We start from the raw sequence: 27,855 nt of genomic DNA on the forward strand, positions 1-27,855 counted from the left end.
CACACCACAGTGAATGTAAGTAAGGAGAAGAAATAATTCTATCTCTCCAGTTCTTGTTTGCAAAGAGGACAGCAAGATATAATTCTGAGCCATTGATCCACACACTTGAGGTGAAACATGTGTGAACATGGCAACTGTCTCACTTCTTCTTTGTCTTTGTACTTCGCTAGGCAAATACAGCATTCCTGTCAACAGGACAATATGAACACCATTAGGCTCCAAGATATGTATATTTATATACCAATTTTCGACGATAGGAATTGATGTGACTTACTGGATCTTCTTTTGCGTTTCTCGGGGTGCAGTCCGAAGCATGATCGAGCTCCGAGTTGGTGTTGATTGCTTTGTATTTCCAACTAGGCAGGTTGGAGATTTGATCATCCGATGCCCCTCTATCAGTGGAACCCATGTTCATGTTGTAACCTAGGAGGCTGCTAATGAGTGGCACACAACAACATAGGAGTAGGAACAGCAGGAATGGGAAAGAGTAGCACAGAGCATTCCAAGCTAGCAATGAGATGCAGAGCACGTGAAGGTTTGGAGCTTGATGGAAGAATCCGAATCGAGAATCAAACACCCATACGTTCCCCATCACGAACCAAATCGCGAAAAACAGCTCTAGCGATGTCCGGCACTTGTTCATCAAATGTGAGCACCTAAACATACTACATCTCAATTAATTTGGGGTTTCGGCATATATGTTCCAGTTTCCAACACTAATATGATAGGGCCTAATGAGACATGAACAACAACAGCAAGATTGAATCAAATGATAAGAAGCTTACCTCGATTCCTCATTCGTCCTCTGCTGCTCGATGTCGGAAAGGCCAAAACCGTCTCCTTGCGTGATGTGAAGTTGGCGGTAGCGACCGTAAAGAAGTAACAAACTGAGGGCACAACCGATGTCATAGCAAACAATCCATATCCTCATAGGCACAACAGGCTTCTCCTTCTTCGAAATGACCAAAGTGAATGTGGTGATGGTAATCTGAATCACCAAAGCCAATAACTCCAGCATCATCCAAGTACCGGAATTGAAAGGATTGGACCCGAGGTCAGACCTCGATCCGTTTTGGTAGTGGAAGACTCTTCTCAAGAACGTAAACCACCTCGCTCTAGACATCCTTATCGCCACCCTTATCAAGAGTGAAGACAACGCGGCACGATGAGGCCTGTTCCGCAAACTCGCCGCAGCCGTCCTATCTTCTCCTCCAGGGGAATTCGACGAAATAGCGGCGCTCGAATCATAGAACGAATCCGGTTGAAACAAGTAACGTGTATTCATGATTCTAAAACAAACTCCAAAAACTAAATGAATTCAGCCACTCTAATAGCATCAATACGGCAATACCTCCTCAACACAAGTCGCATGAAACCGATGAATCACAAATATTATACGGGGGGAAACGATAGCAGCAAGATTTTCATGAGCAAACAACAATCATATGAAGTGGTTGAGAAACAAAATACCAGAAGCCTGTGCATCTGAGGCTGCTCAAAACCAATAAAGAAGAACACAAATACAAGGACTTAAACCTAGAAAAAGAGGTAACCCAAGGTGTCAGAATGAAGAAAAAGTAGAATAAAAATGAAAGTAGAAATAGGAAGGGAGTGGAGAGCAGAGAGGAAGGTGAAGTTGGGTTGGAGATGGTGACCAAGAATCAACTGAAAAAAACCTTTGCTTTGATTCCAAGTGAATAGAAAAAAAGAGGGAAACTTGGAGAGAAGCTAACCCCTGGCCTAACTTCCCTCAGGATCTTGTGTCTCTAGTAAGCAAAGCTGAGACGACAACATCACCAACTGCAAATGTTCTTCCCTTCTTTTTTTTATTTGTTTTTTCCCCTAAAATTTTTAGAATTATTCAATTAATATAAATAATTATATATATTTTGAATTATGGCGGGTGCAGTGGTGTTGGGCAGTTGGCCACCAAATCCAACCGAGTTGTTCCATTTCCATAATCCGTATTACAATTATAGCATGATTTTGTTAAACAGACAACATTACATCATAAACCTTTTTTTTTTTCTTTTAATTGGTTTTAACTAATTATTTAGAAATGGAAACCCCCGCTAATATTTTTTTTCTTAATTTGGTTTATGAGACGACAAAATCTGTTTCACGCATGAAATACATCAAGTCTTGGATGGTCATCACAATTGTATTTTCTCTTAGGCTTAATTGACATATTGTCCCTAAATTATACTTCTTTTCTCATATTAATATCAAAAGTAGTTCATGTAACAAATTAAAAAAAGGGTATACATTAAGGATGATTTATCAATTGAGTCTTTCCTTACAAAAAGAAAAAAGATAAATATTTGATACATTTTAAGTTTTTTTTGTTTATAACCATTGATATTTAATCCGTTGACTATTAATCCATATCAAATACTACAAAGATCCCTTATGTGTCTTTCTCCATAAAGAGTACAACTTTAATTTTATTTTCAACCTAATCTCATTTCTAGATATTTTTTTCATTCACATCAAATTTATATAATTTTTTAAAAACAAATTGTTTTCAAAGTGATGTAACCATAACTTGTGACTAAAGCTTAAAAAACCCTAGGTCGATCATGTGAGATTAGCTTGTTGGCAAATTGTGAATGGAAAATTGGATTAGGGCAAGCAAAGGTGCCTTGTTTGATCTTCCAACTGAAATGTACACATAATATAAGCCCAGTTTATAAATAATAATATTAATAATAACGTGTAATATGATTGAAACATGAATTCATGGAAGGGAGCCCCACTGGTGAGGCCATGGCCGAAAGAGACGAACGACTTTGACCACCTTTTATTTTATATTGTTTCTTCAAATCAATATCAATTTAAGCTTGGAATCGGAAGTTAAACTTGTTGCACCTTCCAGAGGACCAAATCTTAGTAGGTAACTGCCTTCTGTTGATATGCTTTGTTTTTTCTTTAATTTATCAACTTAAATTAAATTAAATAATCCACTTATTAATATTATAGGTTGAATTGTGATTTTTGTCTTTCATTTCGAGAGTTGGTAATTTTGTTTTACTACTTTTATAAGATCATTTGTTAATTCAATAGTTTTATGTGAAAATATAATAATTTAATGAGTTTAAATAAATGTACGAGATTAAAACTCATTGTACTATCTTATAATTTCAGTTTAATTGAGTTGTAGAACAGAGTCAGGGTTATGTATTTTAAAGTTTTAAGTGGCGTTTTTACGTTAAAACCCCAAATAATTAATTATTTTAAAAAATAACTCTCAAACAATATTTTTGGGGGAACCTCCAATCAATTTTTTAAAAAATGAACCCTAAATCTCGCATCTTATAAAAAACAACTATAATCTCACGTTTTACGAAAAACAAGTTTTATGTCTTTTATCCATAAATTAAATGAAATTGTCAAAAAAGTTAATGGATCCCGCGTTTTGCAAAATGCCGGGTCTTTAAAACGCCTTTTTTTAGAATACGAGCAATCTTACGATAACAGTTTAGGGGCTATTTTTCTAAATAATACTCTTTGGGTGGTATTTTTTTCAAATAATTAATTATTGAGGGTTTTTTAACATAAAATCACCGTCTTAAGTTAGGATGCATAAAACTCTTTCGATAGAAAAGTTATTTTACGAATTTTTTCCACCACGTTATAAATGGTACTAACTAATTAAAAATATTTATATCAATATTTTTTCCATGTCATTTACATGCAAAGAAACCATTTTCTTAATTAATGCATATTTAAATTAAACTTAAATTTAAGGATCGATTTTAGGATTTTTTTGTTAGCAACATTCATATTGAGTAAGCTATGGCTACCAGGTTATATGAAGAAACTCCATTGCTCAAAAACTTCAACCTACGAAAACAATGCCTTAATATATATCAGAATCGCACATGAACGTTGAAGAAATTAGGTTAAATCGTTTGTACATGGAAGAAGAAACAATTTTAAGCTTAAATAGATTACTATGGAGTTTTCCTTGTAGTGTACCTACCTCTGTACAAAAGACTGAAAGTTGAAACAAAAATACGAACTTTGGATTGCCAGTAAAAAAGAGATAACCTACATACCAAGGACTAGATGTTGCTGCCAACAAACAAGTTGACCCAAACCTCAAGATGCAGATTATATGGTCCTTACCAGCTCTATGAAGACAAAATTAAATGAAGAAGAGGTTGGGGTTGGGACCTTTATGTATGAAAATTCTTTTTCCTTTCAGATATTCTGTCAATCAATATTTAAGCAGGTGGAAGATCGGTGCTTAAACGAATGGTCAAATAATAAGTTCATAGAAGGAAGTAGACCAGTTAAGTTTCCATTGCTTGGGGATTATACTTTCAGTGCCGAGAAAAATTTGACCATTTTATTAGAAATGGATATGGCTAAACGTCCTTGTCGTGGCTTGCTTGATTATATCGGTTCTCGCAGCGGCCGGCTCTATTGCTGTAATCACTAAGGGATCTTTATATTTATTAATGAAGATCTTAAGACAACCTCTAAATTTAAATTTAATTTAAATATGCATCGATGCAGAAACTGATTTAAAAAATAAAATCCTTATACGTAAATAACATGGAAAAAAATTGATATAGACACGTTTAATAGATTGAAATCACTAATACTGTGATGGAAAGGGTATGTGAAATAATTTCTTCTTTTGATATGTTTTTGAAGCAACACCTTACTATCTTTTTTGTTTTTTTTTCTTAATTAATTAAGGAAAATCGAACCCTTAATTCATACTCTAATTCATTTACAGGAATTAAACCTTTTCAAAGCTTTTGAGGTGTCGAGTGGAGGGTCATTCATGTTTCCAATATTTTATTTATTTTCTAAAAGTCAAGTCAGTCTAATCAAATTAAAAATTAGGGTTAGACATTAGATTAGGACACGTTACGTGAGTTTTTGTCTTATCCGAGCTTAATTCAGGTTTAAGAAGATTTTTAATTGATTTGAAATTTAAATTATTTTTTAAGGTAAAAAATCATATCTAGTCCGATTTATTTTTATTTAATAAAATAAAAATCTAATTGAAAACATACAAATAGAAGAATGTTATTATAATTATACTATTATCTAAAATAAAATCAAATAAAAAATTTACTCTAAATCTGAACTTGACTTGAACTTTAACAAATCACCACAAAATTAATTTTCTCTAAAAAAAAATTAGTTTTATAACATCAAACTGAGTTGTAACCTCTTAGGTCCGAGTGCAGTACTCATCTTAATTGAGCTGCCTATTCTTTTTGTTTCGTTTTAGTATCTAAATAATTATTTATTTTAAAACTAGACTTAATGTTTACTTTTTATTTTATTTTAGTTCCTGTCGTTAAAAATTTAATGAATTGTTGCACGTGTTATGGATAAATTACATCATTCATCACTTAAATATTTTCTCACTCCTATTTTGGTTATTAAAATTTAAAAAATTCAATTTAACTACCCAACTTTCAAATTGCTCATGTTTTAATCACTCTAATTTATTTTATTAATAATTCTGTGACATGACATTTTTATTTTTATTTTATTAATATATAATTAAAATAAAAATTTAAATTTGAAAGTTAGGAGTAATTTGAAAGTTAAGTAATTAAATTAAAAAAATTAAACTTCAATGACCAAAATAGGAGTGAGAAGATAGTTGAGTGATGATTGATATAATTTACCCATAAAAAAGTATCATATTGTAAAAGTTTGACGGATAGGTACTAAAATGAAACAAAAAGTAAACGTTAGGCACACTTTTAAAACAAATAAAAATCTAGATACTAAAACGAAATAAGATCGACTAAACATATGGTTTACCCTTCAATTTTTATATATATTTATGGACAAGTGTCTGTATTGCCCATGCCATGAATTAGAAAGACGTTAAGGTTTAATAAAATATGACAATTTTTACCTAAAATTAGTATTTTTTTTGAAATAATACTGTTCATGATAATGATTACCATATAATGAATTTTAAGCATTATTATTACACAATAAATGAAAATTTTAACTCCAATAGGCTAGGGTCCTTAGGGATTGTTCATTAAATTAAATTTAATATAAAAACAATTTAATAAAAGGCTTGACATCGTGATGTTAGTTTAATTTCATTTAAAAACTAAATATATATAATTCAGCATTCCTCCAAAACATAAGATTAGGAGTTAGTTGTTCTAACATTACTATGCAAAGCGCTGTCCATCTCTGGTTTTCCTTTTCCTTTTTTTTTCCTGGAAAATATTATGTTTCTTTCTCCTTTTTGATGCTTCTATCATTATACATTATATATGTATGTCATAAAGAATCGAGTAAAAAAACTACACATATTCTTTCTCAATCCAAACACTGGCTTTACCAGTTCTTACATGTTCAAGTACAGACAACAAAGAATGTAGTGTTTTTTTTAAGCAAATTGCCAAACACAAGGATGAGGAGAGGGTACATAACAATTGTCGTTTGTTTCCCGAGAAAAAAGATTCCCGATTTCCTAGTGCCAAATGGATAAATAAAAAATGGCGTAAATACAGCATGCAGATTGAAAAAAATAAATACAATTGGACTGGCAGGCAAAGAATTGTTCTTTGAAATTGTTGGAATCGAGAGGTACTAATGTACATTAAGCTCTCTACAATGGAAAGCAAACCTGTTGAAGGAGATGGTGTTCTTTACTTTTTCTTCTTCTAGTCCTTTTTCTTTGATTCTTCGAGAACGAATTCGGCGTATAGATCTTTCAAAGCGATCACAACCGTCGTGATCAACGGTCCCATAATAGCTCCCTGTCGAAGGAAGGAGGCATCCATTTCAAAGTTCAAACAATACATGGATTAGAAGCTATTTTGAGACAATGAATTGTTATAAAGTTACCTCGACTGCAGACGAGAACAATGTCATCCCTCCGATGATACTAAGCCCGGTAAGATACGCACTGTAGCCGGGTATACTCTCTTGAATTTCGGTGGCACCGTAATCCATAAGTAGAATGTAAATGAGGGAGAAGGTGATCGCTAGTACGTATCGACTTTCCAGCAGTAGCTCTATAGCTGCTGGGATCGTTGCGAACCAAGGCGGGAAGATCGGTAACAAGGGGCTGATGAAAGCGAGCACTGTTGACATGTACACGAAGTGGATGTTGCATAGTCTAAATAAAAGCCATGTAAGACATCCTTGAAAAAATGCAATCTCTGCTGTCGCCAAAAGCACGCCAGAAATCGCATCGTTGAGAACTTCGACGCATCTGATTCGAGCCGATTTCGATATCGGAATCATAGACATTACTTGCTCTGTTACTCCACCGGATTCTGATGAGATAAGGTAATATAGTACCCAAAAGAACACCATCAACTGAGGCACAAAGTTGAAGACCTCAGCAGCACCATAGATGATTGAATTGCCGATGGTGAACATGATCTTCGCACCTCAGCTTAAAACCGACGCACTGCTAGCTAACACCCGTTGCGATACATCCGCCCCTTTAACCGCAAACCCTTTAGCCTTCTCCACCAAATCCTCCCGAGTGATAATCAATTCCTTGAAAATCGCATCGACTTCAGTGTAACTCAGCCCCCATTCACGATCTCTAACCCTCTTCTTCAGACTCAAAAACTTCTCCGTAAAAGGAGATGGGGAAATCAAGGCCGTCGACTTCATCGATGGACTAGCGGACGAAGTTATGACAAAATGCTTAATTCCGGTAACAAACTCCGTCAAATTATACTGCATTGCCAAACTATCCATCTGCTCGGAAACTGTTTGATAGGACTGTGTAGTGTACTTATCCACCATTCCAGGGACATCATTCTCTTCCATCCATTTCTTAACACCCATCCTCTCAGCATAGTTACTCTCTTCCACATGAGCTTTCACCGAAATCACGGTGTCTTTCCCCTCGACACCGATCTTATACGAGAAAAACATCGGTCCAGCAATAAACCCCGAGATCATGAAGATTATAAGTCCGATAGCCACTATAGTATTCAACCTTTTCAATATCCCACGGGTAAAATAAGCACTAATTGCACTTCTCCTGAAACTGCTACTCCTAAACGATGAAACAGCAGACATTGTATAATCTATGTTCTTAGTACTAATCAAAAAACCAAACAAAATTATCCCCAATGAACCAACGCCGCCAATTGTTTCATAGGCAATTACAAACACAGCAAAAGCAACTAACCACCTAACTAACATTGGAAATCCACTTCTAGTACGCCTAGAAAGATTCGATTTTGGTCTTTTAAGGAACACCCTAAAACAAAAATCCTTAATATCAACGAGTGTACCTATAAAAGCTTTGAATACAGCAACAGGGACAGCAAGAACAGTTTCAGTGAGGCCAAGTCTCAACGGTTCACTCCAAAACCCGACAAGGGTCTCTTGAATGCCTCTCAAAGGAATCGAACACAAGATTGCCCACTGGATTGACCTGAGATACTCTTGCAGGAGCTTGCAAATCGCATACAGAATGAATATAGTGAAGGCGAGGCCGGCATGAGCCATGGCTATGTAAAGAGACAACCGTACCTGGGGATCACAGGAGAGGCTGTTCCTGCGATCTGGGTCGGTGGGATTTTGCTCCTGGGGCGGCGCGTGGGGTTTGTTTGGAGGCGCGTCCTCGCTTCCCGGTGCGGGGGAAAGCTTCCTTATCGAAGCAGATCGGAACATGTCTTGCCACGGAAGTGTCGTGGAGCTTGTTTTCGGTTCTGGTTCACTTGAATATGGAACCAACTCCATTTTCAATAGCAGTGTTTCCCCTGAAAGATCGTCTTTTTGCAGAAGAGAGAGAAAGATAAAAAGGAAATTCATTTCGAAAGATAAAAGAGAGAGACTACGAACCAATCAAGATTCGACACTGAAGCAACAGATAGATAGAGATTGGCTGGCACCGCTTTAATGGTGTCAGTGACTTTTGGATTACGATGTATTAAGAGTTCCAGCCTCCAGGGAGGATTTGAAGGGCTCTATCGGAATATACATACATATATATATATATATATATATATATATATATGTACGCCAAAACTGCAATTCACATAGGATTTATAAGCGACTTTCATGACCTGTATTATTTGTAGTTATTTTGCATGTGCCTGTCCAGTTCTAACTTAAGTCTTACTTTCCTTTTTTTTTATAGCCCTTGTTAGAAGATTAACAAATTTTGGTTAAATTTCTTATTTCTTATTTCAGAAGTTGCATATTTGATCAAAATAAGTACAATTAACACAAGAAAAGTGGGTGTGATAAATAAATATTATAAACTCTTGTGAAATTTCTGGGTCAATATTATAACCTCTGATAGGAAATTATGGAGACTTAAGATCATGGTATCCGAGTAGTGTGGGTCACATCTATAGGGTGTATCTTCTCTGTCTTCTTTTAATGCCTTTATAGCAATTTCTATGACTTCTACTTTTTATACGTTTCTGTCATTGGAATTTTTGAAGGCTTAGAACTAAGGTTGTTGAGTAGTGTTGCCTTAGTTTAGGTTTTATCTCTTTTGACATTATTCCTTCTCGTAGCTTTCCATCGTTGACTTCTGGGTATCATTCTCTTCATGTTTCCTTTTTTTAAATTTAGTCGGGTCTAACGTTTCTGTCTAAATGCAGAGATTTTTAAAGTAGGGATTTAGTTGCAGGGATTACTTACCATTACAAACGAGCACATGAAGACTACATATGAAGATTGTTCAACTATGTATTTATTTATTTATACATGCATTGCATTTTATCTTTATTTTTTTAATTTTCTGACTGCCAGAGGTCTTCCACGGAAGCTGCTCTCAACCATACGTTGGGGGCAGCCTACCACCCTACCTCCCCCTTACCCTATTATATATGGGAATAGTGTTTGTTGTTGTTGTTGTTGTAATTAGTTTAACCTTTTGAACATGTTAAATCTTGACTCTTGTTGATGTAAGGCTGATCTACACACTTTGATGGAAGAGATGTAGATAGTCTTATTGTGTCCCGATCTAGGATTGACAAGTACTGATGTCCTTGAATTTATAAGCTTGGGCTACACAAAATAAGAAAGGAAATATGATTAATGATGGACTTAATAAAAGGAAGAATAATACAAGTAATGAAATGAAATAAAGAAATGATAGAGATGGCTACGAAATTGATGGAAGAGATGGATGATGTTGATGATGAAATAGCAATGGTGGTGATGTTGTATCTCATACACGCCAAAGAGGAAACTATGCTATAAAGCACAATCCCGGTCTTTACAAACTTGCTTGAGGGGTGGGGATAGTGTCTTCAACTCACTAGATATCAATCTAGGAATTTTGGAATCAAAATGGAATGAATGACGCCACAAGTATAGGAACTATACTTGTTTAATCGATAAAGTTCACAAAGAACTTTGAAGAGAAATAACTCACAAGAGTAATTTTTATATATGAGATGAGATGATTACAAATGAAGGCAAGCCACTCTGTTTATAGGAAATGAGAGGGCTTGGTCGAATGGTTACATGATGTTTCGGCTAGATACGTGTCTCTAGGAAGATACATAATGTTTCAAAATAAAAGAACATGTCTATAGGCTTGGTGTTAGTTCGGCTAACCCTTCATGAAGGGGCTTATTGATTCGGCAATGATGAGGAAACATCTCCCTTGGTCGAATGGTGTTGTGTCTTCTCATGTTGGTGCCAAAAGTTCTCATGTGTATGGCCGAATAGGCATAGAGCTTTATATCATGTTCCTTGGTGATTTAAACCTCCAATGATTACAATGTCTTCATCAGCATGCTCTTGGATGTAAAGGCATCTTCATGGACAACATCATTCATGAAAGGTCACAATGTTTGAGAAAGGTATCCCTTCATGTTTGAGCTACTTATGGTGTGAATGAGCTAAAGGTGAACTGGCCATAGGTGACTTGTAGCATGGTGAACATTATGGCAGCTCCTTGTGAAAAGGCACCTCTTGGAATGGCAACTATTTGCGAAAAGGTACGAATCCACAAAAATTGACATATACCATATTTGAAGTACTCTATGTGGTGGTGATGTTGGTGCAAATCTCCAGCTGAAATGAAATCTCTAGCTAGCTCAAAAGTCCAGCTCAAGTTAGTTATGAGCTCGGGGGTCAGCTGGCAACTTTTCACCATTTGTTCTTCATGATCTCCCGAGTCATCCTATGTAAATTTTGCTAGCTCCTTATCCTTAGTTAAGCTCAAATTTAGCTCCCATCATGTGGTCGAATATGCACCTACAAAAGAAAGCATAATATAAGCTAAGTATTTAAAGTAAATAACTTATAATATAAAGATGTGGACTATAGGTTATAATAATAACTCATACATCATATGATAATGAATATTATTATTATAACTATAGATTATATGCTTGAATATCAATCAATGATGCAAACCATATGACCTAAATAAATGAATGCTCATGTTTTGATAATTCAAGAAGAGTCTAATATGAAAATGTATGCTCATAATAATACATAGTGCATAAATCAGTAAATTTAAGATAAATTAAGGTAGAACTCCCTTAGATCAAACTTGATGTGTAACATCCCTCATACCGGGTTAGTGATCAAATTATGAGATTTTAATTTCAGTGACCAAATTAGATAAATTGAAAGTTCATGAACTGGATTAAAATATTTTGAGAAGGATAATTTAGCATATAAGGAAAAGTTAAGAGGGCAAACTAGTCTTTTATCAAGTAAATGAATTTAATATTATTTGGGGTTATCTTATAACCCACGTGGATGGCATTTGGGAGAAAAATTAGAGTTCTAGACATTTCTCTCATATTCTTCTTCTTCTCCCCCGTGAAGCCAAGCTAAAGGTGAGTTTTCTTGTGAATCAAATTCTTGATGAATTTAAGGTTGCTTATTGATCCTTAGATAATAACTAAGCTTAAGGAAAGCTTAGATTATCTTAAAACCATAAGATGAGGAGTATATGAAGAATTAAAGAAAGGAAGTAGAAAAGTGAAATCTTGAAGTAGAGTTCATAATAAGAATTGAAAGTGGGATTTGACTTGTCATAAAGCTAACTAAGAAGTATGAGGTGTTAGAATTCAAATTAGAACATGTTGGAATTTGGGTTAGATTCTTAAATTCTACATGGAGAAATAGATTTCTAAGTTTTAGAAGTATTTAATGGATAATAATTAGTTTAAGTAAGAGTATGCAAGTTAGGGATATTAAAAGAGGGGAAATATAAAGTGTCAAGTAGAGTAAGAAGAGATTTTCGTGCTTAAATGACATTTCTGGGCACTGTGCATCGATGCACATTCATTATGCACCGATGCATCAATGATAAATCCCAGAAATTTATTGAAGGTGCATCGATGCATTAATTTAAATACAAACATCGAATGTCGTCAGTGCATCGATGCATAAGGAGTGCATCGATGCATTTCTATAAAATGAACATCGAATGCCCTCAGTGCATCGATGCATCAGGAGTGCATCGATGCAGGCCTCCATTAAAAGATGAAAATGGCTTTTCTTTTAGCCTAAAAAATGATAGTTTAGAATATACTAATTAGTATACTGATAAGTATCAATGAATTATTATGTAGATTCAGAGCCTAAACGAGTTCCGGAATCATTGACAAGTAAGATCGATAAAAAGGGAAGATAAGAGATTGGAATGGACTAGCGAGGCCAGGTGACTGCATACAAGTTAGTTTATGATGTTTAATGGAAATAAGACTTGCGACGAGTCTATTTCCTATATTATAATGCATTAATTTATGATCATAGGCATATGTTTGATTTGGGTATATGTGATATATATTACAATATGTTTTAAATGATTGTGTGAATACATGTATTGTGATAAGTATAGGAATTAATATGAATGGTCTATATGATTGCATGGGAATATGAAATAGGTTATATGATAAGTGTCCATACATGTTAATAGTATAAGTGATCAATTATAAGAATTTATATAATAGATTTATATGACTACATGAGAAAGGTGATGAGTTAAATAAGATTAGACTAGAGAGTAATATGAGAATAATATATTAGTGAAGGGAATTGAGTATAAATGATGATACCAAACCATAAGATACGTATTTACTTATAGGATAATATGATATTATATGAATATAATATATAACTTTATGAGGAAGAATTGGGTGTTATATGATTTAGGTATGAAAATGATCTATGCGTAAGTATATTACGTGATTATGTGACTATGTGTGAAATAGAGTAAACTAGGTAGGTATAAGATATGTAAATATATGGCTATGGAACAAAGTATGTAATAATACAATGTTATTTGATTTATGATTTTGGTATGTGCATGGATACATGAAATGGATATAGGTTATTATATATGTTATATGATTATATGCATGTGTGATATATGCTATGAGACATGCCCAATGTGAAATGAAATAAGCCAAGTGACTATATGAAATATGTGAGATATGAATATAAAATCATATGAGAAGTGAAAAGAATTACATGAAAATAGACTAAGTGATTACATGTATATGTGAAAGAAGCTATGAGCTTATATGAACATGTGATATGATATGGAATACATGATTACACATACATATGGTATGTGACAGAAGAGAAATGACAAGTAATGTGAACTGTTAAATGACAATGCCCATGTTATGTGTCATGAGAGCTAGGGGTATAGTTGGCATGCCAAGAGTCGAGAGTCTATGTGGTCCTTCGGGACATATATGTATTCTTTGGAACATGTGTGAAGTCTGGTGAGACACATACTTGATCCATAGCATATGTATATGATCCTTAAAGAATGATATGTGGTCCTTCGGGACATTGTGGTCCTTCGGGACATTGTGGTCCTTTGGGACATATATGTATTCTTTGAAACATGTGTGAAGTCTGGTGAGACGCATACTTTATCCCTAGTATATGTATATGATTCTTAAGGAATGATATGTGGTCCTTATAGACATTATTATATGGCACTACGGTACAATTCTACGCGGCACTACGATACAATTCTATGTGGCACTTCGGTGCATTTATATGAGCTGTGGTGACAGCATTAGTGCACAACCTCCATAAACTCACATATTTATAGTTCTCACATATGTACATGGGCTAATCCAGAGATATGAACATGCATGTATTGATATATATTATAAAGTGCATTATAAGTTTTTATGCCTCACTAAGTCTTCGACTTAGCGTGTAATTGTTTCACACGTAGGTTTCGAGAAGAGTAAAGAGTAATGCGGAGCAAGACAGGTCAGTTCTCCTTACCAAATGTCAGATCAGAAAATATATGTAATGGTTATAGAGTGTAGTTGGCATGTAGTCTAAAGATATAAATTGTATGAACTCTGATATATTTTGTAAACGTTTTGAATGAATTAACTGTTATCAAAGTTTTTAAATTACTCACTATTTTATACGAATAAATGTTTGAAAAGTCAATGTGACACTTCAGACTCGTATCCGGGTCGGATACGGGTTGGTGGTGTTACATTTAATGGTATCAGAGCTAAGGTTTAGCCGATTCTTGGCATAAACCGAAGTCCAAAGTGTCATAAAAGGTGTACATGCCAACATAGATTGAAAAATTTCTGATCTGATAGTGTAAGGAATATGTTGTCTTGCTAATAGAATAAGAATAGTTTAATACAGTAGAAATTCGATCGTGATAATTTCGAAGTAAGTGAAAGGTGATATTCCTGATTGTGATAGCTATTCACCTGCCCTGGCCAGGCAGGATGAAGAGCGGACACCTCAGGAAATGCCTAGTAAGATCAAAAGTTGATTTCAGAAAGCTGAAATCATATCTGAATAATGATAGAAAGTTTTCATTGTTTTGAATCGGAAACACGATATAGAGTAGTTTTGTTATTATGTGGATAAGATAGAATATGGTGAACAGGTGTCACCATAAGAATGTTAAAAAGATTTAATGACGTGGTGAGTACGTATAGAAGAACTCAATGATAAGTGCATCAGTGATAAGTGTATAAGATGTATAAAGTCAAAGCTTATGAGTTTGAAACGAAGTGATAGTATTACGCATAAACAAGAGTATGTTTATGATAAGGGTTTGCAGTTAAGATGGAAAGAGTTAGCATTGGCTAACTAGAGTATGTGATAAAAATGTACTGGAATTATAAGATTATAAGATATTGTTATGATATGATAACCAAATCTGCAATGGATCTGGATACAGTTGCATATTTGGATCATAGTAATGTGGTATAGTAAAGGAAAAGGAAGTAAGAATTTGTATATTTAAGTAAAGCTAAGGATTGATAAGAAGAGTTTGAGAATGTATATATCGATGATCAGATTATAGGACACAAGAAGTCATAATGTTGAGTTTGAGCAAAAGAAATTTCAGGATGTATGAGAATAGAAGTGAAATTGATAAGTTGAGTAAGCGAATTTTGAGATAATTTAGATTGGAAAGGATGTATATGATTGGTATAATAGGGCTTGTGCCCTAGATTGAACAAAAGTTATTATCTAGCTGTCAGAGTAAAGGTGCTAGAGTTATAAGATTGGAGGAAAGATAAAGTAGAGTTAATCAAATATGATATGAATCTGGATGTGGTTATGTATCTTGATCATACCGATATGATGTAGGCAAAGAGATAAGCATTGGTATGTTTTAAAAGTGGCTTTAAAGAAGAAAATACAAATACAAGAGATGATAAAGAATAAAGATCGGTAGAAGAAATAGGGATATCAAAGTTATGAGGATGCAATGAAGATGGTTACACAGAGATAAAAATAAGTGATAAGACAAGAGTATGTGAACATGGAAGGAAATATATGATTTGTATATAAGAAGATTTTGATAATAAAAGGATAAATGGATAAAGAAATGAAAAGATGGTGTTTAAATGAGTAAATATGATAAAGGGTTATAAGGAAGTGCAAATTATAAGTTTGATTAGAAGTAAGAAAAGTATGTAAGGTTATATGAAGAGATTATGTGTATCGTAATACAGACAAGGATGAAAGAATGAGTAAAAGTTTGGATTGTGGTGAATTAATTAGAAAATGAGGAAAGAAATGAATTGATTGATTTTTTTGATTTTTAGTGATAAGAATTGATGTTACTGTCTACAGGATAAGTAACATTATATGAATGGAATCAGAGTTATGAATTTGAAACAAAGGGATAGTATTGTGTATAAGAAAGAGTGTGGAGATGATAAGGATTTATACTTTAGAATGAAAGAGTTAGCGTTGACTAACAAGATTTTGTGATGAAATTGTATTAGATATAGTTGTATATTTTGATTACATAAACGTGATATAGTGAATGAAGTGAGGATTTGTATGGAAGTGTAAATGATAAGTTCGATATAGAAACACGAAAAGTGTGCAAGGTGATGTGAAAATATTGTTTGACTCCTTAAAGTATATGTTTAATCACAATTGAAGAAGATTTAAAGTTGTGTTTTGGTCAAATGATGACGAAATACAAGTTGGTATGGTTATAAGGTAATTAGAGAGTTATGAAGAAATAGATGGATTTATGATATAGAGTGATGAGATGGATGTTACTGTCAACGTGATGAGTGACATTATATGGAATTTTAGAAAGGTCAAAGGAAAAATGCATAATCGAATGAGAGAAAAGACAACAATGAATTGGTATTACTGGTTATTGTTTATATGATAAGCAACAGAAGATGAATGTATAAACGAAAAAGATAGTTGGAAAACTAAAGGATTGAAAAGTAAGTTTCTGATGATGACAAGAAAGAATAAGTCAGGGAAGCAACATAAGAACATTAGAAGATATGTTCTCATTAAGATGTGCAGTGAAAATTCGAGGACAAATTTTCTTAAGAGGGGGAGATTTGTAACATCCCTCATACCGGGTTAGTGATCAAATTGTGAGATTTTAATTTCAGTGACCAAATTAGATAAATTGAAAGTTCATGAACTGGATTAAAATATTTGGAGAAGGATAATTTAGCATATAAGGAAAAGTTAAGAGGGCAAACTAGTCTTTTATCAAGTAAATGAATTTAATATTATTTGGGGTTATCTTATAACCCATGTGGATGGCATTTGGGAGAAAAATTAGAGTTCTAGATATTTCTCTCATCATCTTCTTCTTCTCCCCCGTGAAGCCAAGCTAAAGGTGAGTTTTCTTGTGAATCAAATTCTTGATGAATTTAAGGTTGCTCATTGATCCTTAGATAATAACTAAGCTTAAGGAAAGCTTAGATTATCTTAAAACCATAAGATGAGGAGTATATGAAGAATTAAAGAAAGGAAGTAGAAAAGTGAAATCTTGAAGTAGAGTTCATAATAAGAATTGAAAGTGGGATTTGACTTGTCATAAAGCTAACTAAGAAGTATGAGGTGTTAGAATTCAAATTAGAACATGTTGGAATTTGGGTTAGATTCTTAAATTCTACATGGAGAATTAGATTTCTAAGTTTTAGAAGTATTTAATGGATAATAATTAGTTTAAGTAAGAGTATGCAAGTTAGGGATATTAAAAGAGGGGAAATATAAAGTGTCAAGTAGAGTAAGAAGAGATTTTCGTGCTTAAATGACATTTCTGGGCACTGTGCATCGATGCACATTCATTATGCACCGATGCATCAATGATAAATCCCATAAATTTGTTGAAGGTGCATCGATGCATATGAAGTGCATCGATGCATTAATTTAAATACAAACATCGAATGTCGTCAGTGCATCGATGCATAAGGAGTGCATCGATGCATTTCTATAAAATGAACATCGAATGCCCTCAGTGCATCGATGCAGGCCTCCATTAAAAGATGAAAATGGCTTTTCTTTTAGCCTAAGAAATGATAGTTTAGAATATACTAATTAGTATACTGATAAGTATCAATGAATTATTATGTAGATTCAGAGCCTAAACGAGTTCTGGAATCATTGACAAGTAAGATCGATAAAAAGGGAAGATAAGAGATTTGAATGGACTAGTGAGGCCATGTGAGTGCATACAAGTTAGTTTATGATGTTTAATGGAAATAAGACTTGCGACGAGTCTATTTCCTATATTATAATGCATTAATTTATGATCATAGGCATATGTTTGATTTGGGTATATGTGATATATATTACAATATGTGTTAAATGATTGTGTGAATACATGTATTGTGATAAGTATAGGAATTAATATGAATGGTCTATATGATTGCATGGGAATATGAAATAGGTTATATGATAAGTGGCCATACATGTTAATAGTATAAGTGATCAATTATAAGAATTTATATAATAGATTTATATGACTACATGAGAAAGGTGATGAGTTAAATAAGATTAGACTAGAGAGTAATATGAGAATAATATATTAGTGAAGGGAATTGAGTATAAATGATGATACCAAACCATAAGATAAGTATTTACTTATAGGATAATATGATATTATATGAATATAATATATAACTTTATGAGGAAGAATTGAGTGTTATATGATTTAGGTATGAAAATGATCTATGCGTAAGTATATTACGTGATTATGTGACTATGTGTGAAATAGAGTAAACTAGGTAAGTATAAGATATGTAAATATATGGCTATGGAACAAAGTATGTAATAATACAATGTTATTTGATTTATGATTTTGGTATGTGCATGGATACATGAAATGGATATAGGTTATTATATATGTTACATGATTATATGCATGTGTGATATATGCTATGAGACATGCCCAATGTGAAATGAAATAAGCCAAGTGACTATATGAAATATGTGAGATATGAATATAAAATCATATGAGAAGTGAAAAGAATTACATGAAAATAGACTAAGTGATTACATGTATATGTGAAAGAAGCTATGAGCTTATATGAACATGTGATATGATATGGAATACATGATTACACATACATATGGTATGTGACAGAAGAGAAATGACAAGTAATGTGAACTGTTAAATGACAATGCCCATGTTATGTGTCATGAGAGCTAGGGGTATAGTTGGCATGCCAAGAGTCGAGGGTCTATGTGGTCCTTCGGGACATATATGTATTTTTTGGAACATGTGTGAAGTCTGGTGAGACACATACTTGATCCCTAGCATATGTATATGATTCTTAAGGAATGATATGTGGTCCTTCGGGACATTGTGGTCCTTTGGGACATTGTGGTCCTTTGGGACATATATGTATTCTTTGGAACATGTGTGAAGTCTGGTGAGACGCATACTTGATCCCTAGTATATGTATATGATTCTTAAGGAATGATATGTGGTCCTTATGGACATTATTATATGGCACTACGGTGCAATTCTACGCGGCACTACGGTGCAATTCTATGTGGCACTTCGGTGCATTTATATGAGCTGTGGTGACAGCATTAGTGCACAACCTCCATAAACTCACATATCTATAGTTCTCACATATGTACATGGGCTAATCCAGAGATATGAACATGCATGTATTGATATATGTTATAAAGTGCATTATAAGTTTTTATGCCTCACTAAGTCTTCGACTTAGCGTGTAATTGTTTCACACGTAGGTTTCGAGAAGAGTAAAGAGTAATGCGGAGCAAGACAGGTCAGTTCTCCTTACCAAATGTCAGATCAGAAAATATATGTACTGGTTATAGAGTATAGTTGGCATGTAGTCTAAAGATATAAATTGTATGAACTCTGATATATTTTGTAAACGTTTTGAATGAATTAATTGTTATCAAAGTTTTTAAATTACTCACTATTTTATACGAATAAATGTTTGAAAAGTCAATGTGACACTTCGGACTCGTATCCGGGTCGGATACAGGTTGAGGGTGTTACATGATGGATCTTCAATGATGTATGTCATGAAGAAAGTTAGTGCTAGACAGGATCACATCACTTGTATTATATTTTCTATTTGCTTTGGTTATTTTTTTCGCTCATAAAATACTAATAAGTTCCGTTTTGTTTTTTCCAGGTAGAACATTGGAAGAATTCAGGAGTTCCCTCTACAATGCGCTTCGAATTTCGGAAGGAGCCAAGCGGTAACAGCAACGATTTTGCGGACCTGGGGAGGCTATGTCTTTCAATTTCTTCGTTTCTGTTGGGATTATACTGACGAACAAATTATTTAGTCCCTCTAATCTTGTTTAGTGTGGATAGTTTACGATAACAATGCTGGACGTTTTATGATCGAGTCCTTATGTTCCATTGCAGATTATGGAGAGAGTTGGATTCAATTTCCCGATTTTCCTAACTTTGATACATTACTCCATAGCATGGTTCTTACTAGCATTTTTCAAGACAATTTCGTTGCTTCCGGTTTCGCCTCCCTTGAAAACCACTCCTTTCTCCTCGCTCTTCTCTTTGGGAGCTATAATGGCCTTTGCCTCTTGCCTTGCCAATACCAGCCTAAAGTTTAACAGGCCTGCTTCTGTCTTACGAAATAATAAATCGTTTATGTTCCGTTTCTTCACAATTTAGCTCATGTTGCTGTGTTGGTTTCTACCAACTGGCTAAAATCGCGGTCACTCCGACAATTGTTCTCGGGAATTTGTTCTCTTTGGGAAAACCATTTTGTTCAAAAGGTTTTGGTTGGCTCTTGGAAAACACTCCCTTAAAATTCTTTCCTTTTATCCAGTTTTCTCAGCTAGTAATCATGAAATCCATGGGGTTGCAGGTTTTGGCTCTAGCGCTTGTCTCGGCAGGTGTAGTGTAGCGGTAGCCACCGTAAAGGATTTAGAATTCAATTCTTTCGGTGCATGTATTACCGTCGCATGGATAATCCCAAGTGCTATAAACAAAATCCTCTTGTCTATTTTACAACAAGCCAAGTGGACAGCCCTTGCGTAAGTCATCTTTTTTCTCCTGTCATCATGACCGAGATCAAAAAGAATTATGTAGGGTTGTATCGAGAAAAAACAAGTTCCCAAATGCAGGCTAATGTGGAAGACAACGCCCAAGTTCCCAAGTTCCCAGTCAAGGCCTTGACAATTGTAATGATATCTACTGCATAAACACCCCCAGCTCTACATTTGGCAAATATAGTTATCAGCACATGTCCTTTCTTAGTGAACGGCCCCGGACTCAATGACAACGACCACGGCGTGAACGGAACTCAAACTTTGGTTTTCGGCAGAGTTGCAGCCATTATCATCCCTAGAGGGAGAACAATGATTTGTGCCGATATCGATGAGACTGGGAGCTGACTTTGACGAAACGCAAAGAACTGGCTGACAAAGGATAGGATACAACAAGGTAGTATGCCGAGAATCCATGTGCGAATCGTAAAGGTTGGTTCCGTCGGGTCATCTGTAATAGGAATCGTAAGCCTAAGAATCATCTGTAATCGGAACCGTAAGCCCAACTTGCTCGATGGGATTGTCGTCCACTTCATCTTCTGCAAAAATGAAACAAAGATACCAACAGAACTCGTTAGATACTCCTGCAGTTCATAACATTCAAGCATTTGAGTAACATACATATAAGAGCTTACCTTCTACATTGACTGCAGATTTTCCAGCTTCGACCTCCATTGCTGCCATCTTTCTCTTGCTGGATCCAAAAACAATACCTCAATATATATATACACACACACACACATCATTAGGTCCATTACTGCCTATTTTAAGGAAATATATATACACATTTACTTGCTATTTTAAGCTAATAATTCTTCCTTCTTTCGACTCTTACATTACATGTTGAAATATTATAATTTTATTTGCAGTTTACACAATACACGAATCATAGTAATTGAAAATTGAATCAATAATGTTTTTACTGTATTCAAAATGCTATACTTTGTTTAGGAAATTAAAAATGTAATATTAGTTTTTATAGAAATCATTGAACATCACTACATTAATATATGGAAAATCTAAACTTATTAAATATTGAAATATCATTATATTGATTGAGAATTCAAATTTTATATTCGAGGATAGAAATTGATTCATAAACTGGATGTCAGTAATTAAAATGAAAGATTATTATTACATTTATGCACTCAAAGTATAATTTTATACATAATTCGTAAACTAATTCATTAATAACTAATAACTAGAATGAGACACTAAATTTCCTTAAGCAAGGTCAGGGATTCGAACTTTGACGTTTGTGAATTGAACAAATTAGGTTAAGAGGATCACATTTGCCTCTGCAATATTCAATTTAGATTAGTTGATAAATTAAAATTTTAAGTGTTAAAAAATCAAATCTTACAAACTTTATCAAATGTTATACACTTTAAAAATTATTACAAAATAGTCTATAAACTTATTAAACTTTAAATATGTAGTTGGTAATATGTCAAGTCGTCAATATTTATTGTAATTTAGTGACCCAAAATTAAATTTTAAAGTTTTAGTCACCAATAAATGAATATACCCAAATTACAGTGACTATATTTGTGCTTTACCTTTTTTAAAACCCAAACACATTAACAGAAACCCAAACCTTAAAGTTCGACTGACCCAAATTCAGCCCAAAAGTCAAGGGGTCTGCTTACATTTCAGTATTACCATTAAACCCTAGGGAGGCTTAAAAACTGCAAAACCCTAAAATTCAAGCAAAACTTCAGTATTGCCTATTGTTATTTAGTAGAAGAGCTTAAATTCCTGTGTTTGCGCCTTTTTTTTTCCAGCTTCGAATGGCAGCTAATAAGAACAAAGGAGCAAAATCGAAGAACCCACCTCCAAAAAAGAAGCAAAGAAGCCATCTCTTCGATGGCAAAAAACGAGGCACCAAAAAAGATGAGGTCTTTGATGATGTTTCTGATTACCAGAGTGAAGAAGATCAATTAGAAGCAGTAGAGGATTTATTGGATGGGGTTGGAGAAATGTCTGATTTTGGTGATGCTTCTGATACTTCGGACGACGACGACGACGATGCTCCCTTGGCTGATGATTTCCTACAAGGAGGTGATGATGGTGAAGGTACCCGTTTTCCCATTCCCTTTAAATTCTTTGTTTACACTGCTTAGATTGAATTCAATGCCTCAATTGTAAATATAGTTTTGAGATTCAGCTGATAGTTTCTTGTAGCTACAGCATTGGTTTGCATGCGAAATACTGATTAGTAATGGCCCTTGACGAGTTTATGTATTACGGGCTGAAAATTTTTGTTGGCATTTATCTTGCTTTCTTGCTTTCTGAGTACCCGTATCATGAAAGTAGACATTAGAACTTTCGGTAAATGGAACACGGTCATATCAGAAACATACAAGAGGAATAGAAACATAGCTTTTCCTTGCATTAGTATTGCTACAGTATTTGCATGTTTCATTGATTTCACCGCATTTCTTCCTACCTGACTGATTGTGGTTGTTGTTCTGTCATATTGTTGCAGAAAGAGATTCAGGTTCTACATCAGGTTCCGATTCTGATGAATCTGATATTGAGGAGAAGTCAAGGGCTATTGATGAACAAAGGGCAAGGGAAGAAGAAGATGCACAAGCAGAAATGTAAATGAACATTAAAGAAGAGTCTGATGAGTTTAGATTGCCAACAAAAGAGGTTTTCTTTCGAATTTGATTGTTTTTGCTGTTATTGTCAGTTTAATTCTGTGAAGGCACTTATATTTCCTTTCCTTCATGTTACCACTCAGGAACTCGAAGCCGAGCAACAACGTCCGCCTGATCTTGCCAATCTTCAGATGAGAATAAAAGATAGTCAGTGGTTTTTGCACTAATTCTATGTTCCATGGTTTCCATTTATTATCTAATTTGCTAAGATTTTGTATGTTTATTGTAGTTGTTCGAGTGCTTTCAAATTTTAAGGATTTGAAGCTAGAGGGAGCTGCAAGGAAGGAGTATATTGACCAACTTAAAAAGGATTTAGGTTCATACTATGGCTACAATGATTTCCTGATAGGGGTTTTGGTGGATGTAATGATCATCTTGTTCTATATTTTTTGTCTTCAACACTTTTGTCCTTATCTACTATATGTTTCTTCCTTTTCCTATTTTTGAAGGAAGAGAAGGAGCTGGAAGGGTTCTTGTGTGATCTGTAAGATTGGTACTCAATTAATTGTATTAATACCCGCCATTTCTTTTTCAGATGTTTCCAGTTGTTGAACTCATGGAGCTTATTGAATCTTTTGAAAAGCCTCGACCTACATGTATTAGGACAAACACATTAAGGGTGAATATCCTTTTCTCTGTTGCTGTCTTCATTGTCGACTTGTTCATTCTCTAGTCAATTATAGCCATAATGTCCTTCCATATGCAGACTCGCAGGAGGGATCTGGCTGATACTCTCTCCAAAAGAGGAGTAGAACTTGACCAATTAAGCAAGTGGTCAAAAGTAGGAACAACCCTGTTTAAATCATCATTTTTTAAAATTCTATTTTCTGATGGAGTACATAAGGTACACCAATTTTCAATTTTTAGGTTGGATTGGTGGTGTATAATTCACATGTGCCCATTGGTGCCACTCCTGAGTATTTGGCTGGCTTTTACTATGTAAGTGTTTTTTCATTACTCTTTTCATCCCATTGCTATTATTATTTTGTACAAAATAAAATGTTATGGCACTTTCAGTGACCTACCTTTTTTCACCAATAGATACAAGGTGCAAGCTCTTTTTTGCCAGTTATGGCTCTTGCTCCTCAGGAAAAGGAACGAGTAGTTGATATGGCGTGAGTTACTCCATTCTGTACACTATTGTTCCTTTTTATATGTTGATTTCCTTTTTGAAGAAAATCGCCAAAGTGAGCCATATTCTAAAGTAGATGTTGGGGGGTTTAAAATGTTTTGCAATATCTATATTGCAGATTCTGCTAGAAGAATCATGGTTCTGCTAGAAGAATCACGGTTCTTCTTCTTCTTTGTAACATTTCCTTTTGACATTGTAATCCATTTGATTAAGCATAAACATATAGTTACTCAGGCTCAAGAAGTGATGCTAATTGTGTTTGGGTGCTTCATTACTATTTACACTTGTGTAGATCATTTGATCTCGACCTCAAGTCTAGATGTATCGTCAGATGGATGCATTTTCACACTATGTAGTGTATACTCGGGTTACTCTAAAACCCAGAACATTCCTCTAATACTAGTTTGTTCCTTCCCTTGCTATCCTTGATTCCCGTTGTGCTCCACGTTTGATTAGATAAGGATAAATTGCTTCTATATTGTCTTCCATATATAAACATCCCATAAATAATAAAATTGATCTTTCTCCCTTCTGATTATAATTGTTCCTGTTGCAGAGCTGCACCTGGTGGTAAAACAACATATGTTGCTGCTCTCATGAAAAATAGTGGTATGTTATTCTCTGTTTCATTCAAATTGCTGAATTTTGTTTATTGACTTGGTGTGATTTTCTATCATGTTTTATTTTAGTTATTTGCTTGTCCATGATGAATATTTTGTATGGATTAAGCAAAAATAATTATCTTTTTATAGTTTTATTGTGCACTTTGTTCAATATGTCTTTTACAGTTATTTCTAAATTCCTTTTTTAACATTTTGTTGGTATTGTGGCCAGGATTAATTTTTGCAAATGAGATAAGGGAAGCAAGACTGAAGTCACTTACCGCAAATTTGCATCGCATGGGGGTAACAAACACAATTGTTTGCAACTACGATGGGAGGGAGGTAAGCATCTTTCTGCTGCCCTATAAGAATACAAATACTAAGTTTGACGATTCGATGATTGTGATGTTTCAAGTTCAAGAGCTTCAAAAGCATTAAGTGTTGAATCCATTTTCTTTAAGTGCTTTTGGGGTGTCCCAGATTAGTTGTAGGTCAAAAACAAATTGCATGAATTAAAGGACATTTTCTAATCCTTCATCTTTGTCTTAATGTTCAGCTTCCCAAGGTTTTGGGTCACAATTCAATTGACAGAGTATTGTTGGATGCCCCTTGTAGTGGTACAGGAGTAAGCATCTGTTGTAACCTTATTCCTCATTTGGTGACTTCTCATTGTTTTCTGCTTGAACTGAATGATCTCTACTTTATGGTATAGGTTATTACAAAGGATCCATCTGTTAAAACCTCTAAAAGTTTAGACGACATACAAAAATGTGCCCATTTGCAGAAGGTATGTTCTTTCTATGAGCTTTTCGCCTTTTTTAGTTGTATTTAGGAACTACAATAAAGCTCCTAAGTTCAGAGTCAGCACAAAAAGGGCTGAGTTGATCCCTTTCTTATGTCTTGCATATGCTAAGAGATTAATCCATGCAATCTCAAATCTTTTTGTTTGTAGCAATTGATACTGGCTGCTATCGATATGGTCGATGCGAATTCCAAATCTGGTGGATACATTGTTTACTCAACATGCTCCATGATGGTTCCAGAGGTTTGTTTAAGGAATTCTCTTCTGGTTTTCCTATCATCCAAAATTTATCCACTCTTATTTCTGATTTTACCTCTATCTGTATAGAATGAAGCAGTCATTGACTATGCACTCAAGAGGAGAGATGTCAAAGTTGTACCTTGTGGACTCGACTTTGGGTGTCCAGGGTAATGATCATATTATGTATATCCATTCGACTTTTTCATTGACCTTGTCTGATTTCTTCGTCTAATGTTGTTTCCTTTAACCAGATATATTCGGTTTAGGGAGCATCGGTTTCATAAATCTTTGGAAAACACAAGGCGATTTTATCCTCATGTTCACAATATGGATGGATTTTTTGTGGCAAAGGTACATTTTAACGAACTTCAATTCATTCACTCACCCTGGGTGATCTCTATCCCAACACTCTTTTACGGTTTATTTATTTTTCTTTCTTCTTCGACTTTCCTTAGTTGAAGAAAATGAGCAATACAAAGAAAAATCCTGTAGATTCTGATGGTTCCGAAACAGTAGAACAAACTCAGAGGCCAGAGGAGATCCATAGTGATGAGGACAACGTGAAAGAGCCTGAGCAACCGTTGAAGAAACAAAGCACAAAAGGGAAAAGAAGAGCTCAAAGAAGAATGGCTTACCTGCAAATGGAAAGGTTGAATCACCGTCTACATTGAAAAACAAGGAAAGAAGCGAAAATGGAAAGGTAGAATCGCCTGTAACATCTAAAAAGAGGAAAAGAAAATTTCCTTCTAAAGAGGAAATATCAAAAACGAGGTAGGATGGCTCGTCTCAATACAATTCAATCCTTTGTAAAAGGTTGGTTTATTGTTGAATGATGAAAAAGCTTGTTAAATTTTTTGTTTATGGTCCAAAATTCTTGCAGGGAAGAGAAGAGAAAGGCAATGAGGGAGAAAAAGAAGCAACCAAGGGAAGATAAGAGTTGAAAACGATTCTTTTGAAAATTTGCACTTTGCAAATGCAGTGATATGATAACTGTATGACTGCATAAATCTTTGTTCACTATTTAATTAAAATTTTGTTTTAAATTTCCCCTTTATCAAAATTGTGTCTTTTAATTGAACAATTATTCGATACTCTCTTAGTGAAAGAAATTCCACACGTTGAGGTAGAATTATAACAAATGCTGTTATTGTAAGTTTAACAATTATTCCACACTAATTTATAATGTTCTTTTTGGGAATGTCTCAGGAAAGGCGGGTTAATATACGGTTAATATACAGCATTACCGGATACATTAAAATGTATTTAATAAATTCGGTTTAGCGGTACTTATTATGTTGACAACTAATAATGTTTTAGGTAGAAAATATAAAAAATTATTAAAAAATTTGGTAACCGGTAAACTTTGGTTATCGGTAAGTATCTATCCTTTTTATAAAAGTGTCCATACTTTTAACATATCAAGTAAATTTTACCGGTTTTGTCATAATGAATCTGGTTTTGTCATATTTTTACCTGTTATATTGTAAATTATCTATCCTTTTTATAAAAGTGTCCATACTTATTTCACTGTGAAAATATATTTATTATTATCTTTAGTTAATATTGTTAAATTTAAAATCTAAATAATATTTTATAAAATATCAAAACAATCAAATAATTTTTTGTGTAAATGAAATTATTAAATTAATATTGTAGGTGGAAAACATGAAACACTAT

General features: G+C 34.2%; 2 protein-coding genes and 2 pseudogenes across 3 annotated transcripts; 2 read left to right on the forward strand and 2 right to left on the reverse strand.

Annotated features, from left to right (window-relative positions):
• Positions 1–36: 36 nt before the first annotated feature.
• LOC120198003 (E3 ubiquitin-protein ligase At4g11680-like) lies at positions 37–1,812 on the reverse strand. Of its 2 annotated transcripts, none has more exons than XM_039199402.1 (3): positions 786–1,812; positions 275–656; positions 37–185 (listed from the first exon to the last, which is right to left on the reverse strand). In XM_039199402.1, the coding sequence occupies exons 1-3, from the start codon at positions 1,283–1,285 to the stop codon at positions 39–41; spliced, it is 1,029 nt and encodes a 342-aa protein (XP_039055333.1). In that variant the 5' UTR covers positions 1,286–1,812; the 3' UTR covers positions 37–38. The 2 variants fall into 2 exon arrangements, with proteins under 2 accessions (XP_039055333.1, XP_039055332.1); XM_039199401.1 differs by having other exon boundaries at positions 275–665.
• A 4,672-nt stretch (positions 1,813–6,484) lies between these two features.
• Positions 6,485–8,921, reverse strand: LOC120198429 (annotated as a pseudogene).
• Positions 8,922–10,553: 1,632 nt separating this feature from the next.
• Positions 10,554–20,869, forward strand: LOC120198470 (annotated as a pseudogene).
• Positions 20,870–22,447: 1,578 nt separating this feature from the next.
• Positions 22,448–27,249, forward strand: LOC120198646 (probable 28S rRNA (cytosine(4447)-C(5))-methyltransferase). Its single transcript, XM_039199950.1, is given in 18 exon segments — positions 22,448–22,815; positions 23,228–23,394; positions 23,486–23,549; positions 23,632–23,765; positions 23,938–24,021; positions 24,109–24,183; positions 24,270–24,341; positions 24,444–24,517; positions 25,091–25,143; positions 25,369–25,478; positions 25,693–25,761; positions 25,849–25,923; positions 26,089–26,181; positions 26,266–26,345; positions 26,430–26,529; positions 26,634–26,784; positions 26,787–26,949; positions 27,059–27,249. Coding segments are annotated over 18 exon segments (1,911 nt in total). The 5' UTR covers positions 22,448–22,529; the 3' UTR covers positions 27,120–27,249.
• The last annotated feature ends 606 nt before the right edge of the window (positions 27,250–27,855 follow it).

The sequence above is a fragment of the Hibiscus syriacus genome, unplaced genomic scaffold (genome assembly GCF_006381635.1).
Source record: "Hibiscus syriacus cultivar Baekdansim isolate YM2019G1 unplaced genomic scaffold, ASM638163v2 tig00117056_pilon, whole genome shotgun sequence".
NCBI classification, from domain to species: Eukaryota; Viridiplantae; Streptophyta; class Magnoliopsida; order Malvales; family Malvaceae; genus Hibiscus; species Hibiscus syriacus.

Coding starts and splice junctions, on each gene's coding strand:
- LOC120198003 (XM_039199401.1), bottom strand. CDS start 1,285: ATGAATACACGTTACTTGTTTCAACCGGATTCGTTCTATGATTCGAGC. Junction 666..785: donor AGGACGAATGAGGAATCGAG/GTAAGCTTCTTA, acceptor ATTGAGATGTAG/TATGTTTAGGTGCTCACATT. Junction 186..274: donor GAAACGCAAAAGAAGATCCA/GTAAGTCACATC, acceptor TCCTGTTGACAG/GAATGCTGTATTTGCCTAGC.